Genomic DNA, 27,970 nt, shown 5'->3' on the forward strand with positions numbered 1-27,970 from the left:
AACTTTCAAAATCGAAGTTAATGACAGTAAAATGTCTCTTAAACGACAGAAGGGAAGTGATATTTTTATTAAGCTATAGATAATATATTGGAAGAAACCAAGGCATCTGATGCTTTGTTGATTGGAGAAACTGTCATTAAGGCTGAGTCATCCAGTGGGAGGAAAGCCTATAAAAGTAATAGTGTGTTGACTTCCCAGTAAATCACCTGTGTGTCTTTTAAATACATTATGAAATTTTAACCCATGACTCATAAAAACTTCTTTTTAAAAATGTGAGTACAAACATATCTTGAGGAAAAAAATTGTATTCTTAAGTTCTTAAACTTCATTTTGTCAGCTTTTTATTTCAACATGGTCACACACAAACAAAAAAGGTTAATCAGCTCCTATGAATGACAGTGATTTTAAATATGTTTAAATATCACACTTGCATTTTTTTAAATTGAGTTTTATTATCACTGTCCCTGTGTATTGTGGATGCAGGGATGAGAGTCCCACTGCACTCTTGTGCAGGTCAGAGGACAACTTTCGGTAGTTGATTCTCTCTGTCCACTGTGGCTTCTTTGAATGGAGTGCAGTCTGTCAGGCTCGTGGTAAGCACTTTTACCCACAAAGCCTTTGCATTTCACTTTATTAAAAGTGCTTTTAAAGGATCTGTTAGGTAATGGTGCACAAACAAACTTGAAAAAACTACTCATGGGTTACTTGTCTAAGCAAATACATTTCTTCTATGAGAATCTGAAGGGGACTTACATTTTAAGATGGTAAGTATAAGCTTTTAAGTTAATTGTAGATATATTCTGCCAAATGCATTTGGAAGGACAGTTAATAATTATATTGTAGGCATTATAATAGTGCTGCTAATACTTTTAAAACAGTTACAATTATTTCACCTCTGCATTTGTTATTTATGGTACTATGGGTACAACTTATCTTAAGCAATTTGATTTATATTAAAAAATGTTTCTATGCAAGACAAACAAGTTATAATTTTTACTAATACTAAATTCTTTAAAATACAACACATTTTACAATTCAAATTAAAGACAACATTATTTTTCTCAACAACCTAACAAAATACCTACTAGAAGCAACTCAGGGACAAATGATTTATTCTACTTCGGAATATCAGTGGTGTTGATTGTGGACAGGACCACCTGCTCTCTTTGGTACTGGGAGCTGTGGGTAGCTTGTACATTTCCAAGAACAAAAGGAGTTGAGGCCCATCTACAGAAGCCCACTTCCCCCAGTAAGTCCCTATCTACTTATGGTCTCTTAGAAAGCCTCCCAAAACAGTACTACCAGCTGGGGACCAGGTATTGAAACACAAATGTCTATGGAGAAATTTCACATACAAACTACAGAACAACTTTTTGTGACAGCCACTCTACAATCTGTGTTTTATTTAAGGAACCATAAACTTACACTGGAGAGCTCACCTGGATATGTTAAATACCTGGGCTCCTTTCAAGTTCCAAAATAAAATTCGAACATTCAAGGAACTTCACTGACATTCTCTGTATGCTCAGAAGCACAATCCTTGCACGCACAGACAAGCAGTACTCCAACATTTGATTATTATGGATAGAAATGTGCAATTTTTCCCCTTGCACAAGATACCTTAGAAAGCATTAACATATAAATCTCCCTCTCACTTGAGTCAACAATTAGATGGCTTCTGGTAATTGCAAGGTCCTGAAAACAGAATCTTTTGTTCATAGTATTCATGGAAATCTAAAATAAAATAAATTATTTTGAATTCATCTGGGGGGTGGCTTATGTCCTAGTTATTGATTTGACTAGTGAGGAAAGCATTTAGACATATACAGTTTTAATCCACTTTAAAACAATTTTGATGGTAAAATATCTTGCAGTGAGACCTGATTTGAGGTGACTGCTCTTTTTAATTCATCTTTCATAGTTTAAACAAGTAACTTATCTAACAAGTTGATTTGTCTATGCTGCCCTTTTTCAACAACTCCCTATGAGCTCGCCTTTGTTTCTATATTTAAGTTAGTTTCTTATCATATCCTAAAGTAATGCCTACTTCACTCTTTTGTGTCTTCTTAGCTCCGTGTAGTCACTACCTGTGGTTAGTGCACAGATTTGACTAGGATCCAGGAGAAATGACTTCTTAAAATCAACCTCTCCTTCAGCAAAAAGCTTTCTGTGATGGCCTACCACCACCACCACCACCACCAATGATATCAGCTGTGCTCTTTCTTGGGATACTGACGGAGCTCTGTGCAGATCTTGTCTGTTTTTGTGATCCTGAGAATCAAATCCAGAGCTGCACACATATCAAAGAAGTGCTCTACCACTGAGCAATACTCTCAGTCCTCTGAGGGAGTCTTAACAGCGGTATTTATCAACTAACAGTACATCTCACTACTTTGTATTCTCTCCTGAAAATGGGCTCTTAGATACATAAAACAATTGAAAACATTGGTTCATACTCTGAAAATATGTTGTTTTCTCCCTTGATTTTAGATATTATGACACAAAATGAATTGTGATCTGCTGCTCCTTGAATGGATTTCTACACCTAGAAGTCCACCAACATCACTTGTACATGTGGCATCTGTTTTAGACACGTTTTCAGTGTTAGCCTTCGATGGGGTAACAGTGCAGTCCTATGCTATGCAGGTAGACAGTGTCAAGTTCAATTTCTAGCTCCTATATGAATATGAAAGCCACTGAGCTTTTGATTTCCTATATTTTTGATTAATGTAATTAGACCTGATTCTCAGGGGTATAACAGGATTTTAAATAAAATATTTATATCTATGACTTAGCAGAATGCCCGACTCACAAAAATTGTTAACATTTTTAGAGAAGTGACCTAAGATATTGTCAAAATGAGACCCAACTAATTTTTATGGTCTCAAACTTTATAAGAAAATACATTCTCAAAGAGAAAATGTTTCTCACTTTGTTAGGGATGAAAATGAAAAATTACTGTCTCTCCAAAAACCACAGATAACCACTCTCTAGTCTTCCATGAGGAGTAAACTAGCTCATTTTACTTGCTTTTCTTTACTGAGTAGAGGGTTGGGGAAAAGAGGCACTGATATAGTATAACTATCTAGGATTTTCGAAGCAGAGAAACTCCCCGTCTAAATTCCCTGTTTGCCGTTAGCAAGTTACTCAGTAGGAAGGCTTCCAAAAAATAGTATCTGTGTTCAGGACACTCATCATTGCATTCTATGAGATGACAGACATACTGCCCAGCAGCCCTGGCAACATGTCATCAGTCACACTTAGAAGCCTGTGGATCATTACATCCTGCCTGAGTAACACTAAAAGAGCCAGGCATCCAGCCTTCAGTTAAAACTTAGATGCCTTAATCAATGCTCTTCAGAAGGAGATCTATGTTATTTGTTTCTCTTGAAACTTCTAGAAATCCATAGAAAGTGCTAAGAGGTCGTGAGCCTAAAAAAGATAACTTATGGAGAGTGACACTGAGCGGAGAGAATGATTTACAAGTGAGAGAAGCTTTCAAAGCCAAGTGCATGCTAGACACATGGAAACCCATCCGATGGAATGACCTGAAATTGGTGGGAGCACGGGACTTGTTCTCTAAGTTTTTCTATAAGGTTTTTCTGAGGTGGGTTATTGGTGTTACATCAAGTTTAAGTGAAGGTACAGCACAGATATGGGGGTTCGGGCTAGTGATGATCACCCCATGTACTGATTTATCTTTAGTATCAACTCTGAGGGTAGCATTTTCACTTGTCTTCAACACACAAACCTTCAGAAGAAGAAGACACAGACAGAGACTCTAGAAATAGCAAAGTCCCTGCATTTAGAAGATTTTCTATAGGATTCTGAAGTTCATGATTAGGCAGTAAGCCTTTACAGTCATTCTAGGATAACATTTCTATACAACAGTAAAACATATAGTGCCCCTGACATAGTTCGCACGACAAAGGTCCTATTATTGATTGTTTGGGCTCCAGAATTTGTCTATTGGGAGATGACAGGCAGGTGGGGAACTGTAAGCAGTACCTAGGTACCTGTATAGAAATCCTGGGTAGAGATTAGGGGCATTGACCTCGTCTATACTGTTTATATTTAGCAATGAGGTGACTGGTTTTACTTTACTGTGGAGCTTTCAGCATGGCGCTTCGGTTTAGGTACAAACAAAAGAAATGGGGCCCACTGATCATGCACCAAAACTTCTAAAACTAGGAGACAAAATAAAACATGGCTATTTATAAGATGACTGACACTGTATTTTGATATAATGACAGACAGCTGACAAATAAAGCCTCTATTTTTCAAACTCAGTAACTGAGAGGGGGAGATAAAAAGATATTATGTGCATTCTTCTAAACTAGGGCTGCACGGATAGTATACCCAGTCAGGAGCATATCTGATACAATTAGAATCTGCATTAGAAATGCAAATGGTGAGTGTACAGTACGTCCTATAAATCAGGGGGTAGCTCATGTGAGCATGAGCATCTATAAAAGAATAAGGTATAGGTTTTCTCCCACTTCTCAAGGTGAAACAACCATTCCAAGGGAAAACAACACAGATTTAAATGGAGAAGCAAATGTGATTTTTTTTTTCCATTAGTACTTATGCTAAGATCCACACCTACTTTACCGCTGTGTTAGCTTAGGACGTGGGCCGTGCCACCTCCAGATTTCAATTGCTGTATGTACAGATCTCACTTTGAGGAGGGGAGATAAAGCTGGCCCAGGAGACTTTCCTGCATTTGGGACTTTCTCTTCCTGAAATCTAAATGCTGATAAGATGATATCCTTTCTCAAGGACAGAGACAAATATTCAACCCAGTAGGTTTCGCTTTTAAATCTATTGCACACAAGGAATAATAATACATTGCTTAGCACGTTTTGTACAGAAAAGCAATTTTGTTTCTAACAAATTTCTGCATTGAAAATAAACTACTGAGCCAATGCTAATAATATCCCCAGTCCTCTGAATAGGTTTCTCTAGTGACAAGTAAAAGAGAAAGATGTTGCTCCTGAGGCTAGGGACCAGCAAGTAGCGTGTCTACTCTCAATGTCTAGATTATAACATTTTCAAACTGGTCAAGTGGTTGAGGTATTTCTGTCTGTAGGAATGAAGTAAAGAAAATGTAGATAAGACACATTTTTATAATAAGTTAAGGTAAATTTTCTCTAAAGTGGCTCTTCAAATCATCAAGGAATTGGAAATGAAATCTTATTTGGAATGTGCACCTGGCAGATGGAGGCTTTCCAATACTGAGGAGGAGGGAGAAGAAATTCTATGAGCTGAGCAGGGCTCACCTATCTGGACCACCTTCATGTTTCTCTCTCATTCGTCAGCTCCTCCACAAAGGAAAAGCACTTGGTGTGATTTGCAAAGTCTGAAATGTAAGAGCCTCCCCCTCATGGACCTCAGACTTCAGTGGCTTCAAGCTCCACTACTTCCGTCTTAACAGTGCAGCAATCATGGTAGGATCTCATTAAATGCCCACTGAAATGGGTTATTGGTGTGCTGTGAATCAAATCCAGCCTGTTTCTCTTAGGTCTCTGCTATTTAGAATATGTGCTATTTGTGTCTCTGAGCATTTTAATGGAGCTTCAAGTCATTTGCAACTGCTCACACTGAGAATTTTGCCATTTTTCACAGTTCAGTTTTATAGACTTCTAGGAGTCATGTTACGTTCAGTAATCTTGCCTCAACAAGCTAAGAGAAAATGCCAGAAATTAGCACTCCTACTGTTCAAGAGAGTGTATTTTCTCTTCCTGTAACTGCTTCAATTCCAGCACTTAGCAGGGAGACATTTAAATTTTTATTGTATTCCCTTCTATCAGAAAAAAGAAGAATTTACAAGTTTGACACTAAACAATCACAGATGGAAGAGCTGACGTAAGATCACACATTTCATACTGATGCCTAATGCAGCCGTCAATAAATGCAGCCTGACACTCAGGACAAAACCCATCTACTTTCCCTGTGGCTTTGGGGAGAATGTAACGCATTCATTAAAAAATGTCCCACAGAAGATTCAAATGTCAAAATACAATATAATCATAGGGAGAAAATCCTTCAAATTTAGTAATGGAAATTTCATAATACTGCTGAGAGAGAAAATTGCTAGTTTGTAATTGTGCCTCTTTCTCCACAGGTATCACTCATTACAGGAACAAGAATAACATCAGGATAATGAAATTCCTAAACAAGAAACATGGGGACACATATCAGATGACCCACATTATAAACAAAACAGTTCTCTGTTGGCATTATTTTATTTCATAAACAAAGTGATTATATATTCTTCATATATATGAACCTACAAATGCTTTGCGGACAAATACAAGAAAAATGGAAAGCTATTGAATTAAATTTATATGCTGATGAAGATGTATTGTATAAAGCCTCTCAATAATGCTCAGGAGCAGCCCCTCCCATGCTGCCTTGGCTGTTAGGGGATGTCAAAACCCGCCCACTCACTAGGACATTACTGGTAGTTGAAGTGTTTATGTTCTCTAGTCTGTCTCAGGTTCCCTTCTCTTCACAGGAAGCTTCCTTTTGACAGGTGCCAGACAACTCTAATCTTTGATCAACTGAAGCCTTCTAAGGGGAAAACAAAAAGCAAAAACAAAACCATAACGAAAGGCTGATTGTATTTGCTGGCCCAATTAGACATCAGGTGACAGTGCATTACCTATATATCCCCCTTGGTTCTCTGCTATTTTCACTTTTGTACTTGTCTTCTTCAAGCCTTCTATCCTTTCTCAAACATCTCCCTTTTCTTCTCTTTCAAACCTAAATGATGACTTCCCGGAGCTATCAACATAAACTTCACCTCCAGGAAACTCCCCTTATAATTAACTGTACCTTAACCCCTTTTCTTCTTTGCTTCAGGTTAAGGTAGTACCTCTGTGCAAATACTTATGTTTGCACATGCACTTGGGTACACTGTCAATTTTAACCTACTCTTTTCTTCTATGTTCATCTTTCTCTCAGTTCAGAAAAAAAAAAAAAAGTGCCTTCTAAAGAGCTCAATCTGAACAAAAAATGTATTTACTTCCCATAAGGAAACAAGCCTGGTTGATGTTGATTCCCAATTCACTACATCACTTTATTTAATCCTTTGGCAGAAAGCATTGCAGAGCCGCTGACTTTCCCTTTTCAGCCCACTAAAGTGGACCTCTTTGCCTCCTAACTCTCAGAATCTCTTTGGCCTGGTTCACTGAGGCAAAACCAGCTGTTCTAATCATTTCCTCTTTTGAAATCTGGTCTTTGGTGCTCATGACACTACAATTCCAGTGCCTTCCCTTCCTTTTTCTGAAACTGCAATTTCCTCTGCTGGCTTCCTCGTATTTAGACACTGTACTCCTCTGGGTCTTGCTCTGTGCCTTTCTTGGGTGATGGTTCTCAGTTCCTAGAGTTGACCTCATGAATCTAGCTGTTGGTAATTGCAAAGTTAAGGTTTTCTAAATTAAATTTCTTGACCCTGATATTCTCTGAACTCACCTAGTTGCCATTTATGGTTGAATAAGGCTTAAGGGTTGCGTGTCTAACATTGAGTCCTTACTTTCATGGTAAGTTGACTCCCCAACCCCTTTTCCATGTTAGTCAGTGGTACTGCCAGTTACTGGCTGTCTAAGCCAAAACTTCAATTACCATTAGTCACATTTTCAAACCAGTATCAAGGCTGATTGATTCATGATTCCTTATGACTCAAAAAGTTCTCTTTACTCCCCTGTCTCCACTGATATCATTGCTCTTAACTCCTTTTATAACCTGCTCAGTGGGACCAGTGTTCTTTCTTTGCTCACTCAAGTTATCGTCAAACCCAAACTTTATCTTCATAATTTTCTTATTAAAATTTTACTTTGAGTATAATGCCTACTTCTGCAATAGGGCCTGCATGATCTCTATAAATAAACTTCTAGCTACCCTCTCAACTAAATCCTTTTAGCACACATTTATTAAACACCAGCTTAAAACTATACTAACCTCTTTCTATGTCTATAAATCTCCCAAGTCCTACCCCATGCATCGTTAGGGTCTTGCATAATCTGATAACTGTCTTAAAAGAGATTTTTTTTGTCTGTTTTTTTTTTTTTTTTTTTTTTTTTTGCTTCAACTGAGTTGGCTCCTTTGTATTCATTTGATAAGCTCTTCCACAGTACCTGCTTCCATGAAAGGTGATGAAATGTGTAAGTTTCTGTCTCAAAAGATGGCTGTGTTACAAATATGGTCTATCTACCCCTTTATTAAAACCCAGAATAAAACTTTGATTCTTGCTTTTTATATTCCAGTCTCACAGGTAATTTCTACTGCAGTAGTTACCTAAACCACCTCAGCTTTGCAGTATTGATCTACCACAGGTCTCTAGCTTCTCCAGGAACAATATAGAAGAGATCATTTAAACATAGTCAAATAAAGGGCACTCTCTGAAGACAGTTTTAAAGCACTTTACTTAGCTGTGCAGGGGTGGTCCAAGCCTTTAATCCCAGCACTTGAGAGGCAGAGGAAGCAGATATCTGAATTGGAAGCCTGCCTGAACTACAGAGTGAGTTCCAGGACAGCCAGGGCTATGCATTTTAAAAAAAAAAAAAAAAAAAAACCTGCCTCAAAAAACAAAACAAACAAAAAAAATACTTTACTTTTAGAAAACCTACATGGCATTAAAGAAAAAAAAAAGTCTTCACTCAAAATTAATCACTGTCAAAGGAAGAGCTCACAGTATTAGTCCTATTTGTCTCAAGTCCTTGCATTATGTGGTTGACAGGCCACATCCAGCTATGACAGCAGCTGATAGATCCAAATTGACTGCCAAATTGGTTATCATTTTTCCATTTCTTAAAAAAAAAAAAAAAATCCTTAAATAAAACCATAAATGGAGTTACATCATGCTCACAGTAATCGGGGGGGGGTGGTGGTGGTGGTGGTTAAAACCTTGCCATCATACTCAAAGTTAAATTTTAATGATAAAATCACAGAGATACAGTTCCGATTTGAGGATGATCACTTGAGTAAAGAAAGAACGAACACTGGTCTTACTGAGAAGGAGTTAAGAGCATGATGAGATCAGTGGAATCAAGGGAGCAAAGAGAGAACTTTTTGAGTCATAAGGATTTCATCAAGAATATGTTTGTTTTACAGCTACGGTCAGGAAAGGTTTTATCCTTCCTGGTCTCTGCTCTGCAAGTAGATTTGAAAGATTCCATGTCACCTTTGAAATACTTCTCATATACCTCTTTCGTGAGGCAGACTTCCTATAAGTGATGGCCACACCCCTGTCAAAGATTACTGTGCTTATAGCACCTTTGACCTCTAGGACTTCATTGGAGGAATCACCACCAATAAGTGGATTATCACTGGCCTGGCCCTCTCTGTCCTACCAGTCACCTTGTCCTTCACTGTAAGGTGCAGACTATTTGTGATATTGTGAATTTATAAAGGTCAGAGAACAGCTGTTCATGGGTGACGAGGTCCTGGCAGATGATCATTCGAGTGGCTGGAGGGAGATTTTTTTTGGGGGGTGGGCATTAGCTTTGGACCTCTTGGCACTAGCACAGCGTAAGGGAATCGTGCTAGGGATAGATAGAGGATGTGAGTGGAAAAGGCAGACAGACATCTTCCATTTAGTTCACAAAGCAGGCCAAAACTTGAAAGACTTTCTTCCAATTCTTTTAACTGTGTCCATTTTTTAACAAGTTTTGTTGCATTTATTTACTTACACACTTCTGTGTGTTTGTATATGTATGTGTGGTTTCTGTGGCCATGTGCAGCCTAGGACATGCTGGTGGAGATCAGAGGACAGCTTGCAGAATATCATTCTTCTTCTTCTTCCTTTTCTTCTTCTTCTTCTTCTTCTTCTTCTTCTTCTTCTTCTTCCTTTTCTTCTTCCTTCTCTTCTTCCTCCTCCTTCCTCCTCCCTCTTCCTCTTCTTCTTCTTTCCGTTTTGTGGGTTCCAGGGGTTTGAAGCCAGGTAATCGGGCTTGTGGCAATCACCTTTACTTGATGAGTCATCACAACAGCCTATATTTTAGCAACTCTGTGTGTGTGAGAGACTTCCTTCATTTGTACCTTCATGTTTCGTGTTCTTTATCTGTATTTTGTTTGTTGTCCCTAAAAGAAATTAATACTGGGATTTCTGACAAATGTTGTGTCTCAAGAACATAGCTGGGCCTACTGACTCACACCTTTAATTCCAGCACTTTGGAGGCATAGGCAGGAGGATCTCTCTGAGTTCAAGGTCAGCCAGTTCTTCATAGTGATCTCTAAGATATTCAGAACTACAGAAAGTTCCTCATCTCAAGAAAACAAAATAAATCAATAAAAGATAAATATATAATGCAAGAAGCAACGTAGTATAACATCTAAAATAATTTCTGGCACGGAGGGTAACAATATTGGAAAATAGTGAATCAGGAAATGAAAACATGATTTTGGAGTTACTCAATGCCTTCCATACTGTTCTCATTGGTTTCAGAAAAGATCGCGCCGTGTTCCCAGCATATCGAGGATTGGATCTAGCCTTGGCATCCGGATTTCCAGAGAGCCCAAGGAATTTATGTTGTGCCTACTTAAGATGTTGGGACATGTAAATAGAGAAGACACTGCTGGTCACAGCTAGGAACTCCCAGGGAATGTTTAAAGCTGTTTGAAGAACTCAATTCTCATCTACAAAGTAATTGTTCTATCTGTTCATGACTTACTTTTTATTAGCCAAAAAGTAAATTTTCAACAACAAAACTTAATCATCACTAGGTATTCCCTTCCAGCGATAAAGTCTAATTAAATTCGAGAATAAAGCATCCAATTAGAAAGAAATATTAAAATGTGTAACTGAGTCTTCTTATAAAATCTACCATGTGGAGGATTTGTTCTCCTTGTTCAATACACCCCTGTGACCAGCAAATGCAAAGCCCATGGCAACCATTCCCTTCTGTTCAAATGACAACCATTCCACACACAACTGTGAGCCAAGTGTTATAAATCTCTGTTGCGCGTTGAATACGAATTGCTTCTCATGGGTGTATGCATCTGAGCACTTGGTCACCAGGTGGTGGAGCAGGCTATGGAGGTTGTAGAGGCTGTAGGAGGGGAGCCTCGGGCTTTTGGGGTTTATAGCCGCACCCTATTTCCTCTTCTCTGTCTGTGGCATGTGTGTGGATGACAATGTGACCGACCAAGTCCCAGCCAAGTTCTGAATGCCATGCTTTCCCTGACTGTTGCCAAGACTTCTCCATCATGACTACGGTCCCCATGGAACTGTAAGCCAAACCTCTGTCCTCCCAGAGGCCTTTTGTGAGAGTATTCCATCACAGCAACAGAAATGTAACTAAATGTAAAATAGTTGTCATGGGTCATGGCTTCAAAAATACCTTAGTAGAATATAGGAGAATTCAAAAGCTAGAAGTCCAACTGGACAAACACTACTTTTAACTCTCTAACTTCCATTAGGATAACAACTGTAAGGGGTTCCAAAACCTTATATGAAACCCATGAAAAACATAAAAGTCAATGTCCACTTGTGTATATATGGCAAAAAATAAGGAAAAAAAAATCTCTAGCTCTATTTTGTTTTTCTAAATGCTCTGTATTAAAAAAAAATGTCTTTAATGTTAAGTACTATTGCATATAAATTCAAACACAGCATATGATCAGAAAATTAACTATTTAGCAGGTAAATCATCTAGTAATTTGAAACAAGGAAAACTGATAAATTGAAGGTGGGTGTATGGAAAGAAGATTGAATTTTTGGAGTTGACTTCTCTCTCCTTTCCTTCAGAAGTCTCTGCACTTGAAGCTCCTTCTTTGTATTTTTAATTTAGTTTATTTCTTGTTTTACTTTTCTGCATCGAAGAGGACAGAGACTGGACAAGGAATCTACAAATGTAACTTTCATGTATGAAGTAAGTGAGAAGGCATAAGTCAATAAGCCCAGTCGATTCGAGGTTTTGTTCGGTGTTCCAATTACGTATGAGTATGCAATATCCTGGGAAATTTGTGTTTTATGTTGACAACACAAATTTTCAGCTTCTTTTGAACACCTTGTTACAGTATAGTGGTAAATCTTGCTGCTTCTGTTGATTTTACTTTTCCAGTTCAATCTTTTTTTTTTTTAATGATAAATTTGAATCATTTATGCTTTGAGATATACCAGAGATCACATGCCCCATTAAAATTTCAAACCAAATGGTGTACTCATTTAAAAATTGCTTTTCTGTAATGCTATAATCCCCCTAAGGAAGAAAAAAAATGAGCAGCAAGTGAGGTAACAAGGGCCCCGCTTCCTCAGCTCAGAAGTTTGCAGACTCCTGTCACTCTGCATATGTTTCTAGGAGATGCAAAATGAAAGAAGTCAAACCGGGGGCAAACAGAACACAAATTGGCAGAAAGCTACTGATTAAAAAAAAAATCCACAGAGCATTTTGGCAATAAATAAATAAGTCTTCACGAAGTTATAAAAGACATATTTGTTTAAATGAAGAAAATATTTGTTAGACAACTATTTGGTGTTGCAAACATATTTTAAGTTAGAAAGTGTTTTATGAGAGTGATCACTCAATGGTTAACATTTTTACAATAAAATTGACACTTAAAACACAAGAAATATGATATTATTTTCAAACTAATGATTAAATACTTCTAATTTCTTCTCCTCTTCTCCTCTCCTCCTTCTCTTCCCCCTCCCCCTCCTCCTCCTCTTCCTCCTTCTTTTTAATATCTAGGATCTCATCATGTACCCTGAGAAGGCTTTCAACTAAGTAAGGTAAAGCTGCAAAATCTTCCTGCCTTAGATTTCTGATGGTGGGACTACATTCTTTGTAGATTCTTTGTTGCCAGCCTAGTCCAATTACATTGTATCTGCTAGTATTTTATAGCAGTATAGTACATGCTTAATGTTTTATTATTTGACCTTTTAAAATTGCAACTACGTGGGGGGGCATGCACACACTCTATCACATGTAATGGAGAGAAAGAGGAAGTCAGGGAAAAACTTGATTCTCTCCTTCCATTATGTGAATCTCAGGGATCAAACTCAGTCAATCTTGGCAACAAGTGCATTTATCCACTGGGCTGTCTGTATGGCCTCATCCTCTTTATACTTTAAATGTTTGTATATGTAACATCATAATCATTAAATATCTGCTTTTGTCTTTTATACTTCTAGGCAGTCTTCAAGTGCTACCAATGCTATTATACTGGTTATCTAAAGAAGTATATAAAGAATTAATGATGCAGTAAGAGTATCTTTATTTTATGCTGGTAGTATGTTTAATTACTAGGCAGAGTAGTCACCTAATTCTGGACTAATCCTGAGGAGTTACTGGATGAGGTAATATGGCTTGGCTGACTCCTTAGGAAAGTATAGCAATTGCATGATAGTCAGGTGTCACCAGAATACTGGGTGACCCAGAGCATTTCTGGGGAGTTGTATCTCCCCTTTCACTGCTAGCTGTCAACACGTTCTCTCTGGGGCCACTCTGTGTGTGAAGTTTAAGCTTTTCACTTTACATTTATTTTTAACCACAAAACATGTTTTTACTAGGATTATAAAACCTCAAAAAGCCGTTTTAATATAATTAATAATAACCATTGTTTAATGTCATATCCTCTAGTTACATTATATATTGGGGAAAAAACTATAAAGGCATTCGATGATTAATAGAAGGACTTTCTTAAACAGTATAGAGTGCTTGAAAGACTTTTACAAAGTCTCTCCCCCCCTCCCCTCTCTCTCTCTCTCTGTGTGTGTGTGTGTGTGTGTGTGTGTGTGTGTGTGTGTTCATGTAAGACTGTGGGTCCACACAAACCATAGCACATGTGGAAGATAAAGGACAGCCTTGGGCCTCTGTGTTATCCACTTGGTTGGAGACAGGGACTTGCTTTCTCTTCTCTGAGGCCATGTTAGCTGGCACTCCAGCTTCCAGAGTTTCTTCTGTTTCCACCTCATATCTCCATATAAAAGTTCTGGGATTGCAGATGCTTGCCTGACAGCATGGAGATTCTATATGGAATCTAGGACCCAGATTTGGTCTCCAGTCTTGTAGAGAAAGCACTCTGAATGACTGACCTGTCCACAGTCCCTGCCTCTCCTCCCCCCCCCCCCATTAAATTTGTTTAAAAACAAAAAAACATCAAGGCTGTGCTAGGTGTTCCACCATAGGTAGTGGGCTCCAAAATGCCAGCTCATGCATCAGGGATGAACCTGATCCTACTGCCAGGGGCATCCTTAAGCAGATCAAGCTAAAAAACTGTCTTGCTTATGCACAGGTCCTTGTCCAGTCCTACTTATGGTGGGACACCTTGCACAGCCTTGATACAGAGGGAGGGGCTTAGACCTGCCTCTACTGAATGCACTAGACACTTGGGACTCCCCATGGGAGACTTTCACTTGTTGAAGGAGGGAATGGGGGGGGGAGTTGCGGGGGGAAAGTCAGGAGGGGCAGGAGGAGGGAGGAAAGGGGGATCTGTGATTAGTATGTAAAATGAATAAAAAAAATCCTTAATTAAAAATAAAAAAAAACAGCAATAAAAAGAACCCTAAATTCATTTCTCTAGGACTTTTTGTTTCCCATTTATTCATTTATTTTAAATTCAATGTTACTAATGAAGTTTAATTTCAAATGAGCCCTCAGCTTCATTAGGCATACTTCACTCTGATTTCAACATGGCTTTCTTGAACCCCACTATTCCAAACTGTTTTAGAATAAGATGCTCAAAAACAGACCCTCTTCTAACTCACCTTGCTGCCAACTTATACAACATCCTCTATTTACCTTGTCACTGTGTATAGTGCTTATCCACATATAAAGACACCCTGAAGGCTGGACCTGCAGAGAGCCTATATGCCTTCTCATGTGTGTACACTTGTGTGTGTGTGATTGGTGTGGATAGATAAACCATAAAAAACCATTAAATTTGTTCCAGTGTTCTATATGTGTTTGTATCCCATAGGCACATAGATATTAACCAACAGATACATATGACAAGTTAACTGATTAATACAAGTCAGGCTTAGTCAAAAATCAAAACAATGGAGGTAAAAAAAATCTGACCTCCTTCTTAGACATAAAAATCTAAGGTTGCCTTAGTAGAAATGTTCAGTATCCATTGTTGTATATGAAAAAAGTAACATTTACTCTTGGTAATACTGACTAGAGAAATGTTCTAATATATTACACAATATAAACTGGGGAAATATCAATGATTCCTAACAAATAATTATTACCTGCCCTTGCTCTTTAGATTGTCAGACTTAGCAGGCTTAGAGACCACTAAAGATCGGTATATCCTTCATCATCACTTTGGGCTCAACTTCCAATGTTTGATAACAAACTAGCTTAAAGAAGAAAAACTATCATAACTTCCCCTCCTTAAGACTTCCAATATAATATGAAAGAAGTAGAAGGGCAGAAGGGCTTTGTTAAAGCCAATTAAGGAAGGGTATCTGCTTTTGGTAAATATGGCTATTTTATAGATTTATTTTTTTAATTTTTAGATGTATTTATTTATATGTATTTATTTATGTATATATATATACACATATATATGAGAGTGCATAAAAAATGTATGGCACATGTAAAGAGATGCATAAAGAGATTAAAAGAGAGCATGACCAAAGTTACAGAGAGTTGTGAGCTATGTGATAATGGGTTCTGGGAACAAAACCAAACTCCTCTGCAAGATCAGCAAGGGCTCTTAATGCTGATCATCTTTCTAGCTCTCTCTACTATTATTTTTTAATATAGTCAATTGCATTACTTTTTTTTTTAAATAAAGGAATATGCCCCACATACCCTCTCTGGCTCTGGATAGATAGGAGACATTTTAACCTGCCTCAGAGATTATATCATCACAAAGATATGCTACCCGAAATGAGCCTGTCAGTCACCTAGACAGGCAAATATTGCTCAGGAAAGCTGTCTGTTACACTCACTTCAAGAAACATGATATACCTGAACATATGCTAAAAGACAGGCGTAAAACTGTCTTTCACAAGAGATGAATATGTACTCCACAATCCACTCCCTGGACTCAGTTGCTTGCAGATCCTCTCTACTAAGCCTGGGCACTTTCTGAGTCAGAACGCAAAGAATTGTAACTTCTTGCTTTCCCTGACACTGGCCAACATTTTAAGCTCTTTTGCCTGAAATCTGAGCATTCTCACTCTTTCGGCATACACTCCTCTCTAGTGCAGCTGATCAAGGACTGTTGAGCCTGACTGCATCCTAAACTTCTATTTCCAAAGGCATACCCTTTCAATCTCTGACCCATCCCTCTGTTCCTGGATGCTACTGAGGTCTCCAGTTTACCTGCTCTCTTGTTCTTTTCTCTCACACTGCAAATCGTCCTTAAGTTTCCTTCTAAATCCACTTTCAAATTTATCTACGAGACTATGACCAAATGAGACACAATTCTCAGTTACCATCTGACACCTTAAAATATAAATGGATTGAACACCTTAAAGAAACTCTTGTATTAATCAATGGACCTTTGAAAAAGATTATAAAAAAAAAAAAAAAAAAAACTCCTATATGGAATTAAAGCACCACTCAGGATCTATAACTAATAATATTAAAAATAGTAAATTTATGTAAGAGTTGGGTATGGCTACATGTTTGGAAACACTCTGCATTTTATATATGCACTAAATCATTTCACACACACACACCCAAAAAAAAAAAAAAAGCAAACCTGTGAGGTAGGCACAAGACTACCATGAAGAAATAAGTATACAGAATAAAGATTCCTTGTACCTATTCATACATATAAACATTTAGAAGACTGGACTCCAACCAGATCATTTTTACCCTCTAAGCTATTCAGTCATTAGCCACACATTTGTGGCTAATCTACAAATTGAGCTAAGTATAATTATTTTGTAATATTCTCAAGTTACACACCATGAGAATGAACAAGGGCCCAGCTGCTGTCACATCATAGTTATACACCATTAAACATGCCCCTTTACCTAACAGAGCTGTGATAACAGCAGCTGACATTGGAATGAGGCATAATTTAATAGTAACCTAACCTTTGTCCCCAGATTTCTTTTGAACTAAGATTTGGTAGAAAAAGAAAGAAGGAAAAAAATAAAAAAACAAAAATAAGGAATATATTTTATTTTATTAACAGTAACATGGTAGTTCTCTTATGATTGATTTTTGAAACCCTAAATTAGAAACACTATATACAGAAACAATAAAAGCAAATCAGCCACACTGATATTTTTTAGGATCATACAGATGGAGATGAATGATGTGATAAGCAAAACATATTCCCAAATGTTCAAAAAATTATGGAATCACTTTATTTTTTGTGTTCATTGGCTTTAAATTTTTTTCCATAAGAATGTATTTTGATCATCCTCTTTTCCTGCCACAGCTCTTCCAGGATCCTCCCCACATCCCTTGTACAACTCCATGTACTTTGTCTCTCTCAAACAAAACAACCAGAAAACAACAACAAAAAAAATCTAAAAGGCAAAAATCAACAATCCAAAAATAAATAAAAAAAATGTAACCATTTAAGTAAAAAAATTACTGTTTTCTTACTTTAAAAAAATCTCTACCAGTGGAAAAATGAAAACAAAATTCTACAAAATAAAAAAAATGAAAATGACTAAAACATAATTATATTACTCCCATATCTATAATAGCTTCTATAACTGCTGTCGCTTTACAAGGTAATTTCTTAAATGTTTTAAAACATACTATACTTGCAAGAACAAGTCCTGATTACTGTTAATGAACTAATGTTGAACATTATAATATGCGCTGAATATGCACATCCAACATCGTCTTAAGACAACGTTAGAGCTCTGTAATATGCTGCAGAGCTAGTTCGTAGATTGGAAAGTACAATGTTGACAATCAGGATGCTCGCTGAATACTAAGTTTATCAAAGATGCCAGATAATCAAGGGTGATCAAAATGTGACTATGTGAAATCACATCCAAGTATGTGATTATGGACGCCTAGTCAGTGCAGTCACAGAAGATCTGAGCATGCAGACTGGTGAGGAGAGAGGGTCTAACAGTGGGGTCATCCAAGAAGGGAAGAGCAAAAGTCCCAGGATCCAGACTGGAGACAGCCTGTAGCATTCAACAAACTGAAAGATAGTTTGGATGGCGGAAAAGAACAAGCAGGAGACCTGGCCAGGGGTGGAGGGACTGTGGGGATGGGCTTGCTTTGCCATTGAAGACTAACGGGTCACCTAGAAGACACAGGGATACTGAAGGCTTTGGGGCAGTACAGGGACATGATGACAAAAATTTAAAAAAAAAATATTTAAATTTATGACAGCTAGTAGGGAAATACTAATTTTTACAAAAAATTTTTACTAATTATAAAATTTAAAGCTATTAAGATATGACTGATTTAGAAGCAGAGGAACACCATACATAAATAAGCTAGCATGGTAGACTGATTTTTATTAAAGGATGCATTAAAATTAGAAGCTATCTGTTTCAAAAAAAAAAAATGAGAAATAATTAACATTAGGGAAGAGCTTTAGGCCCTATACCAAAGAATAGCTTCAAAGTTAAATTTGCTATCACATATGTGGTCAATTCATCACCCTATAGAAAGATAGATGTTAGAAGCAATTACAGTTCTTTATTTTGTTATGCTTGACAGTTTCATGTAAAAAGTTTCTCAACAAACACTTGTCTGTCTTAGGTTGAATATTATGTGTGAAAATGAATGTTTTGGAAATATTATGATTAACAATCTTGAGTAGATTAACAAATGCCCCAGTTCTACAGAAATTGCTCTACTAAGAGAAACACCAAGAAACAGGAAGTTGTGTACACAGATATTTCCTGTCCCAACAACCCAGTAATGGAAGGGGTAGGAAGCAATCGTAGCTGTTCTCTACTTTTCTGATCTTTCAGGTTTTTAGTCCATGTTACTCCTGGTTTTTATTGATAAGGTTAATTAGATTTATACATCAAAGTGGTCCACCTTAGGAACTTTCTGGAGCCTATCTTCAAACTTACAGCTTGCAAACAAGAGAGGATACTGAAAAACCCGAGACTCCATACAACTCTCAGAAAAAAAAAATCTAACACTGGGAAGCATTTTTTGCAGAAATACAACTCAGGCTCTTGGACATTTTTTATAGTTTTGCCCCTTGTTCTCCAGCCAACAAGCCCGACTCTACTAAAACCCAAACATTCAAATGTTTGCTGGAGGGAAGAAGATACAGAAACATAGTAGTTAATTTCCTTATCTTATTATTCAGCATTCTTTGGGTAAGGACCATCTAATAGTTCCCTGCATCCGAAACTAAGTATTTTGCTCTTCACAATGTCCCTCGACCATGAGTTTCACACTATGACACAAGTATCTCATATGCAACTATTTCAGAGAAAATCCAAACCATTTGCTTATTGGTTTGTTATTTGACAACTACATTACTTTGCTTAATATTAAAATGCTACAATAACATCAGAAGGAAGACATTTAAAATAATAATTTTAGGATTAAAATATTTCAGCATTCTGATTGCAAAAATAATGAATAAAATCAAAGTTGATATTCCTTTTAAATCCGAAAAACCAAACAGAAGTATTCTTCATCACTTACACTAGATAACATTTTAAGCACAGATTTCCTTTCTCTGTAGCTCACACTCACCCATGAAATTGAGATAGCCTTCCCCACCAAGGCCATGAGTAATGAGCCGAATCATCTTGTGCAGCTGTATTCCTCGATCAATAACTGGAGTGAGAGGAGCCAGAACACTCATGTTCGTGTACATCTCAGCATCCATCAACCAAAACGCCAGTGTCTTATCGCCAACCAGTGCCTACAGAAACAATTCACTGGATAAACCAGGAGCATATGTACTGAGACTACTGAGAGCTTACAGGAGCAGAACACAAGGCTATACCATGGGCAAACCACACTGGATGGTGTTTGGACCATTATTAATTTCCAGTGGTTACTTTCTTTGCTGAAAGGCAAATGGTCAAAGGGATCAATGCAGTTTTTAGGACAATGTTTAATTTTAAGAAAAAAATTAATAAGAAGCTCATATTTAGAAGCCTGAATTATTTGTTACATCTAGGACAGTGCTTACAATTTTCTAAAATTTTCTGAAATGTTTCTTATAATGGTAAGAATATTATAGAGCCAAAAGCATATATATATATGCTATGATTTCATTTGTTTTGAAAACAATAGGAACATTTTGAAATATACATATGCATGTATATGAAATGGTAAAAGTAAAGAAATTACAATGATCTTTTGTTCCCATCATTTGATAAAAATTCAAGCTTGCATTCTTACTTTATTTGCCACTTATGTTTAGTTCATTTTATCTAAATGTTATCAATGATGATCAGGATAGGTGACTCATTAATGCTCTAGGTAGCAGGAAAAAGGCCTCTGACCACATGTACTAGTAAAGAGTAAAGAGAGTTAACTAATGAAAATATTCATCATTGACAGAAGGGGAGTAGATAGTGAATGTGTAGTATGGGGTAACCCACAATCTCAGTATGCTGAGAGTTTCACTTTGAAATTATTTAAAATTATAAACCTATTATCCCACTAAGCTATTTTAATTAGAATGACTTCTTTGAAGGGTGAGTGCAAGATCTGGAGCACATAGCCCTAACCCATTTGCCTTTCCTACTTACATACTTCTGTATACCTGTTTGTTTTTTGTACCCTCCAACCCTGCTTAAAAAGTGTTGGACTTTATGTTCACAGAGGAAGATTATTTTCAAGTCAAATAGCCCTCTAAAATACATCCCATTGGGATACAGATAATCTTAGATACTTAATAGTTAAGGTTAAGAATTTATCTAAAATTATATAATACCTCTTACCATGTATTATATGTACTTAGACTTAGTGATTGTATAAATAGGTGTTTAGGTATCTTTTAATAAGCTTAAGAAGGAGCATACCTTTGCTTTTGTAATGAATGAGGCATTTGTTTCATTATTGACATTCCTGACAATTTATATTCCTTAAAGAATGAAACAATTCTCAGCAAATCTACATTTCTTTACAGATAGGGCAAAAAGTTGCAAAATAAATTTACAAGCTTTCTTTTTCATTTTTTTTTATTCACCCATATAGTTTTTATTTTATTTATTGAAAAAAATACACATGTTGGTAATTTACAATGTGCTGTGATTTCTATATGTTTATTCACAAAAAAGTAATAATTTATACATGCATTTTAATTTTCACTGGGGGTTTTGTTATTTTGTTATTGTTGTTGTTGTTGTTGCTGCGCTGTTGTTTTGAGACAAGGTTTTTCTGTATAGGTATGGCTGTCCTGGAACTCACTGTAGACCAGACTGGCCTCAAACTCAGGTAGATTCACCTGTTTCCCAAGTGCTGAGGCTAAAGGCATTTGCCACCAGAGCTGGCAATTTTCACTGTTTCATACTTAGTGAGAACTTCTCACCCACCCCCCCTCCCCACTCCCTGCCATCTACCCTTTAAACTGCTGCTCTTTTCTGATCTGTGTTTTTATAGGTATGTACTTGATCAGTGATATAGATCATAGACATTACAACTTGAGTTGATAAGAAAGTTATGTATGCCTAATTTGGTAGTTGTAAATTTAGTATAGGTCTACCTTACAGTTCAACAAACTTCTATTTAAGGTTCAAAACAGCAAATATTTTAGGTGAATAAATTATGTATGGCAAGTGTCTAAATATGCCACATAGTGCAAAAAAAAGAAACCATGAAATTGAGCAAGCACAGTTGTGTTCAAGTTTGCTGTATTCACAGGCAACAGAAAAAGGTAGAGCATGAGGCAAGGGGGCTATATCAAAGGCCTGTGTACCTCATTCCTAACAAGAGAAAACTGAAAAGTCATTATTTTTTTTTAACATGCCTATTAATACTAGAATAATGAATGCATTTATACTCTTAATATAGACATCCCTAAGAATTTCGAAATAATCATTGTCCCACAAAATGGAATTTTTATATTTTTCATGCATATAAGAACAAAAATGAACCAGGCACTATGATGTACGCCTTTAATTCCAGCACTTAGGAGGCAGAGGCAGGCCGAAATCTGTACGTTTCAGGATAGCTTGATCTACACAGCAAGCTCTAAGACATCTAGTTAAACATAGAGAAACTGTGCCTTACATACACATTTATTGAGTGTTGTAGGATCAGTCACAGTACTCAAGTGTAGGGCTGAAAAAATGAATGGGGGACACACTTTCTGCCTGCCCTAATGCTTGATAGGAATAGAGAGCATGAGGCAGCTAAGTTTTCCAACCTGAATTACGGCTTTAAGAGAATGTGACACTTGAGCCAGGTCTGAGTAGGAGTCTCTTTGGTTAAGTCAGTGAAGGGGGAAAGTGTCAGACTGAAAGAAGACCTTTCAGAAAGAGGTAGAAGTATGATCGTATTGAATAGAAGGCAGAGGGCTGGGGAAGGGATGAAACCTGTCCTGCATGAGGGACTCTGAGTGCCAAGCTCCAGCCAATAGAACTGGCTTGATTGAGTTGATGCTTGCTCTTTGGAAAATAGCTCAGGCTGCAATAGAGGGTTGAGAGTAAGTAGGACAAATCCAGCCTGGGCGATCAATTTTAGCAGGCTTCTGTGGTTGAGGGAGAAAATGTAAACGGAGGAAACTGTATGTGGAGACATCATGGCAATATCAACACACTAGATTAAACAACCATTCCTATGGCAAAAGAAAACCATTAACATTTGCAACTTCAATATGAAGCACTCGCAAGTATAATTTATAGACCTTTGAAGGAACTTTAAAATGCTTTTCAAATGTGGATTTATGTATGTATGTACGTACGTACGTACATAAATGTTATAATACCTGTACTTAACTATAATGGTTTGTATTTAGAGATGTAACAGAATACAAAGACTAAGAGGAAGATAAATATTGACAGAGAAGAAAAATTACTTTATACATATTCATTTACCTGATCATGGCTCTCTGCATAAGCAACACATTTTTCAAGGTAGCGTCGATTTGTGAGAGTGAATACTATATTGCCCATATTCCAGTCTTCATCTTTAAATTCTTTAAGTAACTACACACAAGAGAGAAAAGAAACTCCTAAGTAACACATACTTTTCATTCTTTAAACCTCAACCTGAAAGCATAAATATTATTAACTATTTGACATGTAGATATAGTGATGATGCTATTTTTTGTGGTTATACTTAAAATTAAATTGCATCTTCAAAACACATATGCATTCCAGAGCATTAGGTGACTTGGCAACCGTGACAGGCATTTATCTATCCCTAAGATATTAACAAGGCTACAATGCTAGGTTTCATTTATTTTTCTGCTGTACGTATTTATTTCACATATATCATTCTCTAAATTTTAATATAGCATGTGTACATGGAAGGGTGTACCATTAGTGTTGGTATGCAGGTGACTGGTGTTTTTTTTTTTTTGCATATGTCTTAAATTATACTTTGAGATTTCTGCCATTCTTCTATAACCTGGAATAACTGAAACATCATGATTGGCAGTCAATTTGTTTCACTTTCCTGTTTTTTTTCACACTAGGTCTTCCTGTAACTTTCATACACTAGAGATAAACTTGCTACATTTTTAGACTTAAAAATGTTTTAGCAGGAAGAGTATTTTGTTCCATTCATAAACAATGATAATTAAAACAATTATTTCAGAGTGAAAATGCTAATTATAAGATAATGATTATCTTAATAGACTACACTGGTTTTCTTTCCACTTCATTTTCTTTGGTTTGGCTTCTGCCCTTTTACCCTGCTGTGATGCCGCTGACCTAAGACCTCCAATGTCATCTCATGGGTCAGTAATTGCTCTTTCTGAGTTAAATACTTTCTGTACATGGCCTGCTGACCCTCATCCTTCACATGAAGTGTTCCCTCCTAGTGTCTACCACTGTGTACTTGATGTTTTATCTCTGCCCAGACCTATGGATATCATTCAAATTACTTTTCCCTGTAAGCCTACTCAAGATGAGGTTGCTTGAATTTATGTCCTACCTGTGGTTCTCTATTATTCAATATTGGTGTTTGGTTTTTTTTGTTTGTTTGTTTGTTTTTTCTGATTGGGCCAATGCTCTGCTAAAAGCATCGAGGAAACTTGCTTCTAGGCAAAATTGCAAGATGTCCTAGGGTTCCTGTTTTCTCTTATTCATATATTTGTGTTACCTCCCTGAGTGTTTATGATCTCCAAATATGATAATATGATGGATGCAGTCTGAAGATGAGATAATACCTGGGCACTGCAGCAAGTTTCCAAACCTATGGCAAGTTGTCATTTTAATAGAAAACTGACGAAATTTCTGGTATTAGAAAAATATATGTGAATCTCCAGAGAATTTTGCTAAGAGAAAATGATAATCCAGGAAATTACAAACTACACGGTCCCGCTTACAGTCCATTCTATGAACTGCAAACAGATAAAAGTAGAAATCACAATAGTCACTGTCGGAGATCAAAGAGTGACTGGGAGTCAGAATGAAATGGACATCTACAAAGACAGCATGGGCGGATTCTATATCGTACCTAGATCAATGCTGCCATATTCATTATGGCATTGTGCAAATTTACAAATTAGCAACACTGAAGGACTTATTTGCTACAAATTGTACCTACATATATAACTTTAAAACACAAAAAGTGTAAGTATAATCCATGTCTATGGCACACAAAACACATTAAATGCTCGAATAGTTTTCAGGTAGGAGAGCAGAGAACAATTTCCAGATGCATACATCCCTTCATATGATGAGTAGTGAAGGAGTGCACGCAAATGCATACCTCACCTTTACATGCTAACTTCAGTGATTTACATCTGATCAGGCAAAAGCAAATCAGTCACAATGAGTATTCCATATCTTTGTAAATATTTCTTATGGAAACGGTTAATATATAATGATAGTCTAATCAACTGAGTATAAAAGAACACAAAGGGAATATTTCACGTAACTTTGTGTAATAAAATCATGACTATAATCTAGCATTCATATCTTTTGAGTAGATGATAGTGAAAGCCATATATATTCCACTAGTCTTGTCATTTAGTTTAATAATTCTGTTTCACTGCTACTGGGGACAAGGACTGCCATCTATTTATTTTAAAAGAATTGTAAACTATTTATTTTATGTCTTGCTGTTTTGTCTTTAACATACATCTATGCACTATATGGATGTAGTGTCTGCAGAGGCCAGAAGGGGGTGTTGGAACTCCTGGGACTGGAGTTACAGTCCTAGGTGAGTCAGAAAGTCGATCCATATAGGGAACTGTAAGAGGTCCTCGAAAGAGGAGGCAATGCTCCCAGGAGCTGAGCTGAATCCCCAGCCCTCGCTATGTTCTTAAATATGTAGCTCATAAAAAACAAGGCCAAGTCACTGTGTCCAAGGACTTAAGAATAACTAACCATCTAGATTTTAACCTTTTAGAAATAAAGCCCCAAATTCGCCATGCAGAAACATTTTTAAGTAGATGCATAAAACAGAAAATGTCACGTGCCTTCAAAGGGTTTCTGAATTCAAGATGGTCGGATCTTAGGCATTAGATGGTAATCTTTCCATTTGTGTGACACACTGCCTACTATTATACAGAAGGTACTAGAAGGTTGAATGGGCTAATTTTAACGATTTAGAGGTGGGGAAACACCATCAATATTCTAAGAAGATTATGTCCCACCATGAGCTATGATTGACTAGGAAATAATTCTAGGTTGACCTATGCTTTTGATATATTCTTGAACCTACACAAAGTATGGTGAAGAATTTTAGTTAACAGGTTGAAATGTAGGGTTTGGATTAAAGGTAGAAATGAATTATACATGAAAGACTAGAAGGGATAAGAAATTGGGCTGATAACCTTATGCCAAAGGAAGAAATGTGCAAAGACAAACACTGTTTGTATAGTAACAAACTTAATGCATCTTTCAATGTAGGAAACCAGAACAATCACACAGCCCAAGAGACTTTGGAAAATACTTGGTCGTGCACCTGCTAATCATTATTAAAGGGAAAGCAGATGTCAAGTTGGGACAGCCTCACTATCAGAGCTGAGCAATGTAGAACCTTGAATGCCTGAGGGACAGAAAGGACAGCAAGTGATTATCATAGTCACGTTCTTTATAGATTCTATGAGTTTTCCAACAGGACGTGAAACACTTCCGTCACTGTGACCCTTGGAAATAGTTCATGCGTACTTAAGGGCTCATCAGGAAGCTATGATCATTCGTATAGATGTCTTACTTCTTACATTTACTCGACTCATGATTATAAGCATATCTTCTCAAAGTGTGCTTTTCAAACCTAAGTTTATATAATGCCTTTGGACCTTTAAGAAAACTCATGTAAATACACACACACACACACACACACACACACACACACACACACACACACACACACAAGCATGGGAGGGATAAAGAGAGGGATAGAGGGAATCTAAATTATTTGAATTCTTAAAATTATAAAACAGTATGGAGAAAAAATACGTAGCTACTATTTATGATTATTCTATCCTATTTGATATTTGGTAAGGATTTGTTGAATGAAGTATGGATGAACCTAGATTTGCTGAGTGAAAGGCCACACTCTGAAGAAAATATAAAAAAATTAAGCAATTTCTACATAACTAGGTAATTGTGGATAGGAATAAATGTTTTGAAAAAGTTTGATGTCTTTTAAGTACAGACCACTATAGCTCCACAGATCTGCAATTATAATGCAAAATGTTCTACTCAACATTTTATTAATCTTATTCTCTTGCCAGAATAATAGAAATGTGAAAACTTTGCTATACTCCTTTAAATTTTTGAGAACCATCTTATACAAAAACACAAGAATGACACATTACGGAGGAACTAATGTTGCACCACTATCTGCAACTAATTATCATGATTAATAATTAAATTGAACAAATAAATTCATATGTGATACATGGGGGAGTGAAAATAACATAGAATCTTACTTGGATCCATTTATCTGGAATTGCCATTGCTAATCTGTAATCAAAGCCACCTCCTCCCTGGGAAGTTGGAGAACAGAGAGCCGGCATTCCTGATACATCCTAAAACAAAGTGCATTACAATTATCAGCTCATATTATTCAAATTAATTTCATGACAGCAAAGTCCAGACCAACAAATGAAGTTTAAAAAGGCATATATTTCTGAGTATTTTAATAACATAATTGTAAAAGCAAACACAATTTTGAATTCACATAATTAGTTCCCAATATGTCATTTTTCTAATGTTTTCACACTAGCACAACTTTTATTCCAAAAGGCTTTTTTCCTTTTCATGAGTATCAATTTGAGAACAACAACAAAAACAAAGTAAAAGTATTTTCAAAAATTGCTTAATCTTAGAGGCTTAAAAAAAAAATTCACCTACCATGTTTACCAAAACCAAAAAAAAAAAAAAAAAAAAAAATGTGTATAACCTATCTCTGCTATACTTCTATATCTAGCCCTGTGAGTACTACCTCCTGAAGAAATGGATAACACGGGAATACATTAACAGTAAGGAAAGAAGGTGGTTTCATTTTAGTAGGTTATACTGGAAAGGGTCACTGAGATCAGCCACTGGGTGTTTTCATTAGCAGATACAGAAACAAAGGCTCACTGAGGTGAAGGAATCTTGAAAGAGAGAGGCTTACTAATGGTGGAGTCAAGGCTCAGACATCAGACATCATCTGTTGTCAGTGTTTTCTTCTGTCATGATACCTTAGAATACTGAGACGTAAATATTAATCAAATAGACAACTGAGGTGAAAAATTGGGCAAAAGGATACTGATGTAGCAGAAGATATTTTTTGTAATAACAACAGCAAAATACAAGTTAAATACTATCATTCTAATGCTGCACTAGATTTCAAACAAATCATTTTCTTCTGTTCAGTGTCTGTGGCCAGTCTTATTTACTCTTAATTACCTCTTCTAGACTATATGTTTTCAAATGAAGTTTCACTATTTCCAATTCCTCTTTACAAAAACAATCAGCATCTTGTGAGATAGT

At 36.6% G+C, this 27,970-nt stretch overlaps 1 protein-coding gene across 1 annotated transcript in view; it reads right to left on the reverse strand.

The window, feature by feature from the left end:
• The window catches only part of Gbe1 (1,4-alpha-glucan branching enzyme 1), a 253,228-nt gene that overhangs the window by 40,777 nt on the left and 184,481 nt on the right, over positions 1 to 27,970 (reverse strand). The window contains exons 10-12 of the mRNA XM_028876721.2: positions 26,923 to 27,021; positions 22,907 to 23,017; positions 19,608 to 19,779 (exon numbers count right to left, since the gene is read on the reverse strand). Coding sequence (XP_028732554.1) covers positions 19,608 to 19,779; positions 22,907 to 23,017; positions 26,923 to 27,021 — 382 coding nt within the window. The remainder of the gene's footprint in view (positions 1 to 19,607; positions 19,780 to 22,906; positions 23,018 to 26,922; positions 27,022 to 27,970) is intronic.

The sequence above is a fragment of the Peromyscus leucopus genome, chromosome 12 (genome assembly GCF_004664715.2).
Source record: "Peromyscus leucopus breed LL Stock chromosome 12, UCI_PerLeu_2.1, whole genome shotgun sequence".
In the NCBI taxonomy this organism is placed as follows: Eukaryota; Metazoa; Chordata; class Mammalia; order Rodentia; family Cricetidae; genus Peromyscus; species Peromyscus leucopus.